Source organism: Megalops cyprinoides, chromosome 12, assembly GCF_013368585.1.
Source record: "Megalops cyprinoides isolate fMegCyp1 chromosome 12, fMegCyp1.pri, whole genome shotgun sequence".
NCBI classification, from domain to species: domain Eukaryota; kingdom Metazoa; phylum Chordata; class Actinopteri; order Elopiformes; family Megalopidae; genus Megalops; species Megalops cyprinoides.
Genome location: NC_050594.1, coordinates 12051216 through 12062912, shown reverse-complemented (window position 1 = coordinate 12062912; position 11697 = coordinate 12051216). Strand labels below are relative to the sequence as shown.

At 39.7% G+C, this 11697-nt stretch overlaps 2 protein-coding genes across 3 annotated transcripts; both read right to left on the bottom strand.

Moving 5' to 3' along the window:
• Positions 1–750: 750 nt before the first annotated feature.
• LOC118786487 (transmembrane protein 35B-like) lies at positions 751–3432 on the bottom strand. Its single transcript, XM_036541549.1, has 3 exons — positions 3325–3432; positions 1671–1851; positions 751–1458 (listed from the first exon to the last, which is right to left on the bottom strand). The coding sequence occupies exons 1-3, from the start codon at positions 3430–3432 to the stop codon at positions 1325–1327; spliced, it is 423 nt and encodes a 140-aa protein (XP_036397442.1). The 3' UTR covers positions 751–1324.
• Positions 3433–7407: 3975 nt separating this feature from the next.
• On the bottom strand, positions 7408–11638 carry LOC118786486. Of its 2 annotated transcripts, none has more exons than XM_036541547.1 (6): positions 11566–11638; positions 11139–11243; positions 8864–10826; positions 8693–8764; positions 8512–8574; positions 7408–7753 (listed from the first exon to the last, which is right to left on the bottom strand). In XM_036541547.1, the coding sequence occupies exons 1-6, from the start codon at positions 11632–11634 to the stop codon at positions 7521–7523; spliced, it is 2505 nt and encodes an 834-aa protein (XP_036397440.1). In that variant the 5' UTR covers positions 11635–11638; the 3' UTR covers positions 7408–7520. The 2 variants fall into 2 exon arrangements, with proteins under 2 accessions (XP_036397440.1, XP_036397441.1); XM_036541548.1 differs by having other exon boundaries at positions 8512–8571.
• Between the last annotated feature and the right edge of the window lie 59 nt (positions 11639–11697).

The following is an 11697-nucleotide window of genomic DNA, read 5'->3' as shown; positions in this document are numbered from 1 at the left end:
TTGCACTGAAATCACATAGCAGGCCATGTATCTTAGAATGCTGAAAGGAAACAACTGAAACATTGAATACACAAAGGCATACAAGATCACGTGGATAACTCACGCTGTATAGCTGCTATATTGGCTGTTTTTAATATTGAAATATCTTATTCAGCTTGTAGCTACTCTGATGATTATACTGGTATTAATAAAATGCACTTTTTTACAATTCATATCAGTTTTACCTCTTGTAGCATTTTTTTAATTCAGTGTTTTGGACAAATATTCAGAGACCATTCAACAAAGACTCATGAATTTTCATGAATATGTAGTACAAATAGTCTTTATCACTACCTTAACACATACAGAGCAACTTGCATAGATTAGATTTTTTTTCTTTTTTCTGCTGGAGGGCTTTAGAGGTCCCGGATTTGTCTCAGGAGGTTACTGTAATATCTTTGAGTGAGGTGCTTTTCCTCCTTTGCAGAATTCAAAATCTAGCATGGCTTATACAATATGTGAAATATAAAACTGTAAAAAGAGCAGGCCACCCTGGAAGAGTACATTCGTAGAATCACCATTATGAACTGCCAGACGAAAACAAACTGGTGAAGGCTTAATTATGGCAAAATACACCTGACCAATAGAGTGAAGTCTGACCTAGCCATAGGGCTGCACTAATTATGATACAAGAAGACAGCAGCATTAATCACTTTTCAGAACATTTTAATAACAAATTGAAAGTATTTACATTACATATGAATTTGGGCAGTGTTTAAGAAGAGCACTGTCAGTAAATGCAGTTTGAGGAAAAAAGATTCCACATGAGGTTAACTGAGACAATGATGAGCCTGGTCCATCATGACCATCCCTGATGATAAAAATGGTGAGAGTATTACTGGAATTAGGCCTTTTACAGAACAAAGCAGGCATATTTAAAACATTATACTGTATGTTATTCTTTCACATTTACAACTATTACTTATTTCATGGCCTTTTCCAGCAGTGTTGCTCATTACATAACTCCATGTAGACTGTTGAGCTCTCTGCTGCTTCTAAAAGCATCTACAGTATATTCAGTTATCAAACCCCTGAATCCCATGATACTGCAAAACACTGTATCCCTTTTGTAAGAAAAAGACGCATTTCCCATACAGATTTAATCCCACATGATATGTATTTTTAAAAAATGACATCGGACTGGGCTCTGTCCAGCCAATCGGAAGTCCTAACAGTCCATTGCCAGTTCATGTTATCATGGAATATGACAGCATAGTTCACCTGTCCTCTCACCTTTGGACGTGTGTGTGTGTGTGTGTGTGTGGGGTGTGATGTAAAAATGCGGTCACTGAGTCTTGCTCTTGGTGCGATAACCCCCACGCTCCCGGATGGCCAGTAGAAGTAGCAGCCCCAGGAACACAGCTGGAGGGCAGCACATGAACAGAGGCTCCTGCAGCTTCAGCAGAGTGAATATAGCCACTGAGGGAGAGAGAGAAGAGTCAGAGAGTTAGAGCAGACGCGCAGAATACAACCAAATAAGACCACTCGACTATCACTCAGAGGCTGCACACTAGACCTAGTCACTGGGACAGACCAGTTCATGTCCGTGGGATTAAGTCCTGGTGTGTAAGGGTGGTCATCGGTGTGCAGCACCAGTCCCAGGACGTGGGACAGGGACACGCGAGACTCACCCATCATGACGACAGAGAGGACAAGGTTGCTGATCTCCTGCAGGATTCTGGGTCCGAAGGCCAGCAGAAGCCCGGAAACCAGCTCGATCCAGCCTGTCACTGTCAGGTACTGCACAGGGTCCAGCTCTACACCCACCACCCGCAGCGGGAACACGGAGGCGAACTGCACAAACTGCGAACGCTGAGGGAGGCAAGGGGTGGGGGTTACACTTACATTCCTGCTGTTGGAAGGATAACACGGTTATAATAAGGGTGAAGAGCTAAGGAAAAAAAAAAGATGATACACACATTACTACTGAATTGCTATATGTGAACATGCCAGAGGTACAATTAATCTAAACCAGGTTTCCAGATACATGTGCAACGGACCTGTTTTTATGTTGAGCTTCTGTCTGGACTTGAAGGGCCTGTTATTTGAAAACTAAGGGTGCATTCTATACAGGAAATACATGCCTAGCATTGCCCAGCAAACGGAAACAGCGCTAATGGAAAGTCCCGTTGCAATACACTCAGTATGGCAGACAGCGCACTTGGAGTCGAGCTGCTTAATTTGATGCATTACCAAAGTATGGATAACACAAGAGCGACCTAGCTACAATATCGTGACAATTTAATTTTATATTGAGTTGTTCTGTTGCGCTATCTAGGAAAGCAACAAATGCATTCATGACAGACGTGACACTGACTCACTCTCTGTGGTTGCGAACATAAATATATACCCCACTGACAACGCCTGCCAAAAACTGCATCCGTTGTCGCAGCCACCACAAAGATGGCCGACCCAGCGGGAGAATCGCGCTCGCCATCTTGACACGCCCCCACGAAACAATACAGAACTACCTCCGTCGAATTTGCTGAACGATGCAACCAGATGAAAGGGAATCGTCTGTTTATCAGTTAAACGTTGCGAAGCGCTACAGACACACAATGCGTCCCCTGATCTCCATCTGAAATCTCCTTTTGACCTGCTGAAACACTCCCAGAATCTTTTTAAATGGTTTAACACGGACAGGTCTTAGCAGATGGCTAATGTGTCTGTGCATTAGCCAAAGAACAGCTCCTCAAAACTAGTTAATCCGAGATCAGTGACAACAAAACCCAAAGCATACACACCAGCATGTCTGGGTTGAAAGTGGGAAGCACTGGGGTAGGTGGCATCAAAGAAGGCATTGATTGCAAAATAGCTACCTAAAACCAATTCAGATTTCAGTAACACAGTGGCAACATATCATGTAGAATTGCGTGAGTGCGCAAGATAATTAGCTAAATCGCCCTCACAGTGTTACGCGTAGCGGTTACAAAACGCTGTTGATCTACCTGCGCTATGTTGGGCAAAGGAACCCGCTGCGCTAATTTAAGTAACTGATCATCCTAATTTTCGAGGTACCGCGCATTTATTTTTGAGCATAATATTAATCTGTATACATTTGTACAAAATCACACAATTTCGATAACAAGAATAATCTAACTACGCAAGCGGCGTAGCTACTTAGCAAATTATTAATGCTGAACAAAACATTGGCAGTCAGTTTAAAAACCGCGCTCAAACAGGGAGCACACAAAGCGCGACGCAGAAAGACGTCCACATGATGTTTTATATTTAATTGGTCGTGCTCTAATCGATTAAATGGTGCATCGCCGTACGAGGACCTACCATCTGAGCGTAGATGTCCTCCGATATCAAGTCTGTGAGTTTGACAGCTCCAGCGAGTGCGAACGCCAGTCCGAGCAGGACACGGAGAAGAGTGTATACCAGCGCCATTGTAGTAACCGTACGTATGGTCGGAGGGGGAGGGCGTAAGAGAGAGCAATGAGTGATGTCAAAATGACAGTTTGTTGCTGTGGTTGGGTCTTGTTTTGAACAAAGAGCGCCAAGCTCGAAATGGGTGCGTTTTCAGAATTGTTTGTCACTTATTTTGGCTCCTGATTGGATCCTATCTACATTATTCATGACACCCTTGCGTCTGAGGTCGTCCAGCTGCGAAAAAAATCTGTACGGATTCGCTTGTTTAGAAGGGAATCCGTGCTCTTGAGCTGATGGTGGATACACTTAATGGAACGAAATAGATAGAAAAACTGCATAATTGAGCGTGATTTCCACAAACACAGTCTAAGAATATGTATTATTCACTTGGCAAAAATGTATTCGCCTATCTTTAAGCTGTGGACAGGAACCCATTGTGGCTGTTTTTAATGGGTGACCAGCCGCGAATCGCGGTCAGTTTTGTAAGAAATAGTATTTACGATGACCACAACACTTCCGCAACAATACGACAGCTACGTGATATTAACGGATTCTTTCGTTAAGTGTTTTGTTGTAACACTGGCATCTCATGTAGTCAATAGGAATGATACTCGCTTTAACAATAAAGGTAAGTTCCACCCTTTAATACTAAGTACGTTCCAACCACAACGTACCAATGATCTTTATCCAAAATCTGATTTTGCAAAGATACGACAAACCTCGTTTTTCACGTGGTAGTCAATCATCAGTGAACACTGCAGTGCATTACACTAAGCGGAAACTCCTACTGCCCAGTTTTCTCTATTCAAGTATCCAAATCCTTTTGTTGAATTAAAATACAAATTGCTTAATGCATTTCAGACAATAAGTTTTAATCCTTCAGCTCTTAACAATGAGCTAACTCCTGTAATCATCTTGTGGTTGAACACTTTGTCAACATGGTCTACATGGCAGAAAAAAAATGACATTTTTAGATTAGCCTTGTGGACACTGTTAAGGACCATAACCTGCAGCTGTGCATTCTGCTATGACATTAATTCTTCCACCTGCATGAATCATGCCAGATCTACTTACACATTATATTACATTTTAACACAAGGCTTGGTTTCATAACAAATGTACAAATTCTAACGTCTGTGTTGACTTCTGTGACCTCTAAGTTGTTGATTTGTCTTAATATTTATGAACTATTTAATACAAGCATATTTTTTTGTTTCACTTCATCAGAGTTTATATAAATGTGTTTCAAGAGCATTGAGGTCACTGAGAACAAGGGTGGATCACTGAACTTACACCAAAGCAATAAAGAAACACTTTTTGAAAAAGGTTTGAAATGAAAAAGGGGAAAAAATCTGTTGCATTCAATAGCTCATCTTTTTTCAATCTGCTGATTTTTTAAAAAACATATTACCAATCACTGATTTTTGAAATGTTCATGAGAAACAAGAGTGAGCCCCTGTGCATCAGCTCATCAGGAGTGTTATTACGAGACAGAATAATGCCTTTCAGGTCTTCCTGGCAAATGTGCAGAAACTGCAGAAAATAATAGATGCCATTTTGGAGGTGGCAATAAAAAAAGTACATCAGGCCATTTAATTCTTCTAGTCCTTCACAACACACTCACTCGTCATTGAAATAAACTAAGTAATAATGTAAATATAGTTATTACCAAATGTGACCGTAATAGCAAATAAATCAATAGTTGCCAATATGAAATACATATGGACACAACACTAAAAAGCTCAAAATAAAGAATGCACAAAAGATATGCACATACCTTTGTAATACAAATCACAATACACAACATTCAAAGCAGAAATTATAACTGAGTCTTGTTCAAACCCTAGACTGACCCTTACCTTTGAACCTATACACCACCTCAACACAGGTAAACACCCATCAAATATGCAGGCTGTACACTAAAGCTCTTCAATCAAGGGGAAATCTGCATTGCATAATAGACATACAATATTACAGGGATCCGCAATTAGGAAATGAACAAATGAATTTTCTCACTCGAGTATGTATTTTCTGATGAACTAAGATTATCGAGCCGACCGAAACACTTCCGCACACTCCATACAACCATACGGTCTTTCCCCAGTGTGAGACCTCTGGTGACGGATGAGATTATTCAATTGTTTGTAACAATTCCCACAGTGTGCACACCTGTATGGCCTTTCTCCAGTGTGAACCCTTTGATGTGAACTCAGGTGATGTTTTAGGAAAAATGCCTTTCCACATGTTTCACAGTACTGACTGAATCAGGCAACAGTAAACGATCAGAAACTAATATGAGGAAAGAGATTGAACCTCTTCCCCCACAAGGGCCGAACCACTGAAGTTCTCCTCCTCCACGGTCAAACAGTTTTTTGTTCCAGAGGCATTCTTGCACGGTCCAGCACTGGTCTGTCTGTGTCCATCGTCTGCCATGAGCTGGCTCTCTAAAACCTGTAATTTCCTTTTAAGACTTTCATTCTCTTCGTGGCTGCAATGTATTTCCAACTGCAAAACGGCAGTTTGCCTATTTCAGTGACAGCAACGCATCTAATATAGACTGTAACTGTTTCTGAAAATAAATGCTGAAATAAGTCATTTTACTCATCATTCTATGTACTTAGCAAATGGTAAACCATGTTTTTTTTTTTTTTTACAATAGGAAGAAAGCCAATTCGCTACAAAGAAAAATTTCCATCTTCACACGTTTTCAATTTTATAGATATCTGACCAAAGGTGTTTTTCCATGTCCAAGATTATGCTCAACCGTTCCAAAGCGTGCTATTTTACATACTGACTCAATTGCACTTGTTTGCACTTCACTACAGATCACTGTCGGCTGCGTCAATCAGCGTGAAAATAAAAACAATAAGGAGTACTTCAGGGTTACGAAAGTCCGGGTTGCGATACGTCAAAATAAAAGTTATCATTTAGACGAGAGGTATGACACGTTTTACAACGCAGACAGTAATACGACAAAATGCACTGATCAAGGTGTTTGGCAGTGGAGATATCGAAAACATGAATAATTTAGTTTGAATCAAGGGGACAGGACACATGGATAAAAGAAGGAACAATGTTCAAACCAAGTTGTAAAGCACAAACTTCATCTCATGTATATCACTATAAATGATGTACATACAAACAACACTTGGTAAAAAGTAAGGCAATTACATTGGGCAATTATTGGGCACTATCCAATGCCAGCAGATCTATAGGTTACACACATAGGCTACACACATACACACACACACATTTTTCAGGTTTTGTTTATACTATAGGCACAGGTACAACGTAAGGACTAATAAACACACACACACACACATACACACACTTTTCAGCTTTTGTTTTTATTGTAAGTACATGCTTACTATCTGGGAACAAATTTAGATAAAGTGTATTTAGCTTATATCAATTTGTTTAATTGAAATTTTAAACATTCTACATGGATCCACACCATTGTACAAATTCATCAGCAGTCCAAGAGGTAAATACATGCTATATTTACCAAAATGAGGTAGTTGCAGAGTTTCATTATGCTCATTCAAGGGTTCTGCATGACATTTTGACAATGATTCTTCTACAAATTTAACAGAACATTTGAAAAAGTAGTGTATTAACAGGTTAAAGCTTCCTCTTAAGAGCAGTGATCTGGGTAATTATAAAACTGAGGAGCAGTCTCTGTCTTTACACGGATCCACACTGTTGTACAAATAAAACAGAAGTGTGAAAGACTTTTTTTTACTAAACTGAGGAAGGTGTTTGTATACTTTTGGCATGCTCATTCATAAAGGTTCTGCTTGACATTTTCAAACTGAGTACTTTACAAATTTCAACAGAATATCATTTAAAGAATACTGTAACAGTAAAAAAAAAAAACTTTCCTCTTAAGAGCAGTGAGCTGGTTTTATTTATGAAAAACTGAGAACCAGTCTGTCTCTGTGCATGGATCCACACATACAAATAAAATGAGTGAATGAGTCAAAAAAAAAAAAAAATAATAACCAAAATGAGGTAGGTGTCTGAATGAGCATGCCAAACCTATATGACAAATGAGTACCTCTGCAAATTTAACAGAACAACATTTGAAGAAATACTGGAATGACACTTTAAAGTTTCCTCTTTAGAGCAGCGATCCGGTTCTTTACAAAAAACTTAATGGAGATCCAGTCTCTGTCTCTCAGAGTGTGGGGCTCCGCACAGATGCACGCCTCACAGTCCAACTTTCCTGGCAATTTGTGAGTCGTAATGAACTTTCCCAGGTGTTTTTCAATTGCCTTAATCTCAGTGTCTTCCCACTTTCTCCTTTTCACTGCCTTTTGTCCTAAATGTATATAAATATCTGTGGGAAAACAAACAAAAAAAAGACATTATCACTTTTTACAGTAAAGCTGGATTTGCAAAGCAAGATTCATATGCTTGACAATATATAAAAAATAGACCATGCATCGCTATAATGCTCCCATGAAGTTTTTTTTTTTTTTTTTTTACTTTCACCACCGAGATGAACATTCTGATCCCAAAGGATATTACAAAGAAAAACATACACCTCTGGTAAGCAGGTAAGCGGACATCAGCAGGATCAGGGCAGCGGAATAAAAGGTCATGTTTTAGAAAACATTTTTCTTCAACAAACTAGAACAATTTTACCTCATAGAAAAGGCCAAGGGCATATCAAATTCCTCATGACATGACCAGGATTCATGATAACATTTTCATTTAGACAAAATAGTTCTGAATAAAAAATGTATATGGCTGTGTGGATAACCATAATCCTGAGTATCTGTCTATAACTTGAGTAGTCTCTAAAAATTCAAGAAAGATGATAGCGTTAAAAGGGTTAAGTGCCACACATTTAACCACCCTGTGACTGGCAAATCTTACAAAAATGTCATCTCCTGCTCTATACCAAACATAATTTACATGATCAAATGTGTTTGTGGAGAGGCTTACTTTGGAAAATCATCACCTTTGAAAATAAGCATCTTTATGGGAGCATTATAGCCACCATATATACACTATTCTATATCTTTTATGGATGATTTTTGTCTGTCTGGCACCTGCGTACACTAGTTGGATACGTGTGCTTTATCTTTTTACCTTCAGAAATGGAGGACACACTGGTTACGGCTGAGTCTTGCTGTGGTGGGGGTCCACATTCTGCTTTTAACACAAAATAAAAACATTAACATTTGGAAACCACAAAAATAAGACATTTAAAGTGAAATATACTTTGAGGTGTTCAGTCTTTGAATGTAGTTATAGGGTGGGAAATGCTCACCTTCCTCTTCCTCTTGCTCTTCACTTGACTCATCCTCACTTCCTGAGCCATAATCATGAACCTGAAGTTTTTCTTTAAAACATAATTAAAATATTAACAAATATTTTAATTAAGTCATCAATTTGCCTTGTGACTTTTATTAATGTATTAATGTAATGAAATTTAAATTACCATTGGGATTAATGTCAATATCCTCCAGCTTCTTTCCTTTGAATTCTCCAAGTCTTCCTGTCTCTAGAGCCATCAGTATTTTACTTATTTTGGCCAGCTGAAGTGTACCTTCTGGAAGTCGATAGTATTCTCTGTGTACTCTTATATCATGTCCTAAAAAGTCAGCCAGCTGATCCAGTTCGGTGTCATTTAAGTTAAGAACCTTCGAAAGCGTTGCAACATGTTTGCGAAGCTTTGTCGATGACAACGCTTTGGGATATTTTGCTCCACATTCCTTTGCAAACACCCAGAGACAGTCAGATCCACTATAGTGTGACAGTGCATTTGGCCTTGCAAACATGTAGATGTTTTCCGGAGGGACTTCACAAGCTTCCCTTTTTTGTTTGAGAAGCTCTATTCCTTTCTGCATTGCTGGAGTTAAAAGGATTGGGATCTTCCTCCCCCTCTTTCCTCTTATTTCAATTCGAGTGAAGTAATGGCACAGTTTTTTTTCAAGCTCTGAAAGTGCCAAAGCAATGTCTTCATGCAGACCCTCCGTCTCTTTTGAAACAAATGAAGATAGCAGCATCTTTGAAACTACACCCTTTCGTCTTCGATTAAAAAGAATGATCTGCGTGAGGAGAACCTTTGCAAAAGCTGTCCAGTTCTTAGAAGAAGCCTCTGTTGATAGGCTGTGATAGTGTTCGTCTTGTTTTTTGTCTAGATATAAATGGATCTTTTTCACATCTTCTGTGAAGGAAAGAACTTGAGGGACATTCCATTTTTCCTCTCGCAGAGTTTTGAGTGCATTTGCAAATAAAAGTTCATTCCATCTTGATTGGTACATCTCTTTGAATTTGCGTGTTTTTTCCACCTTCCCACTGTCACCGTCAATCGTTGCTTGAATTGCCACTAGACTGACAATCTTCTGTAAACTATGGCCGAGCGTCATTGCAAGGGTTGGACTCTGGAATGTGCATTTATCCTCATCATAACCACTAACCATCTTAACAGCAGTTACAACGTGCATAAAGTTTGACGGGTCAATAAAATCTTCCATTTTGCACAACGGAGTATGTTTCCTGGCTTGGATCAGCAATTTCCCAACGTCTCTCAGTTTCTTACGGATAGTTATGCTAGCACGTGAGTCTATCTTATTGTAAAAATGCTCTCCCAACTTTATAATGTAAGTGTCAGTTTTAATTGCCTGCAGAACCTCATCTTGAGCCATGACACTTAACACCTTCCACAGTCCAGAGCTAACACCATGAGGCGCAGGACCTGCAGAAGCACACACAGACTGTACTCTGTTCCTTCCTGGAGCGGGTGTGGAATTTTTTCGTCTGCACTGTTTCATGTGACGCCCCAACAACTTTCTTAAGAAGAAGCCTTGACAAATGTTGCAACGCATATAGTCTTTGGAATCAGATTTGTTGTTGGGTGTCTTGTAGGGAACAACATCTCCACTTCCACTCTGCAAACCGTCAACATTATGTACAAAGTTTCCTCCGTTTCTGAGACGTTCTAGTTGAATCTTCCTCTCTCTTGATCCTTTTGGTAACTGTAGAGCTTTTGCAGCTTCAGGTTGATTGCTATGGACTTCTTCCAGATGCCCGGCTATTATTGATAATGACTTACTGCAGAACATACAGTCGTGTTCCTTATTATACGCTCGATTTCCATTTGGTGTTTTAGAAATTGCTTGGACATAAACCAGTTTGCGTTCATCAGGTACTTCTTCAGATTTTTGGGTTTCTTTAGCAGTGCTGCTGTCACTGACAAGATCAGGGAAACGGGACTTTTCCATGACTTTATTAAATTTGCTTTTCTTAAGTGGTTTTCTTTCCTTAAGTGACCTCTCAGGATCGTAGGAACTGTCACCTGAACTACCCTCATCCGCAGTGTCAGTTTCAGAATCATCTTTGCGGTTTTCAATGCTACTGCTGGAGCGGTCATCACGGACACCAAGTATCGTCTCATCACACTACAAAAACACAAATATCAAATATTTAATATTTAATCTGAAATACAATTGGCAATTATATAATGATATGAAATTATGAAAATGTAACTTAGGGGTTAGATTACACGAGTAAGATGGACACCTGGAGGTGTCTGTAATACTCCACAATACAGCATGGGGACAAACTGATCAGAAAAAAAGTGACTTCACCTGAGTGGAACACACTTCCATTTTCGAACTGCAGTTCTTTCCCTCCCCTGTGACAATACCGCGTGGGCAGACTGTACAGACACACTGTGCAGCAGAAGTGATCGTAAAAAAGTGACTCTTCACCTGAGGGGTGTGTGTAGAGGTCTGCTGTGAAAGGTGTTCAGTACTGTGTCCGCTGGACATTTCATCTGTCCGCTCTGCAGTAGGAGTGTAGGCTTCCTCCTTGACCTTTGAAACAGAACATAGGTTGCCTTCTGCACTCAATTGATGCCTTTGGTTTTCACAAGCATGCCAAGATGAATATGGTTTTCTACAGGATAATTTTGGCATTTTACAAGGTCATATACAAGTATTGAGAAAACTGTGAAGTCCAATTTTAGTTGGCTTGACAGAGCCAAGCTATCTGTAGTATTTAAACAAAAGCAGTAAATACATAAATAACAAATATATATCTACTAAGAGCTATTGAGAGAGAAAGTGATTTGGTGATTGAGGGAAGAGGAATGCATGAGAGGTGGAAATTTTGAGGTATAGGGGACGTGGAGCGTACCCATTCCCTGGGGGGAAAACCATCTCTGGGCCCCCTGCATCCCCTGTTTCTCAGTGTCGCATTCAGCATCTTTGTTGACATCGGGTCCAAGGATTCTGCAAGAACAACCACAACAAAACATCAGAAATGCAG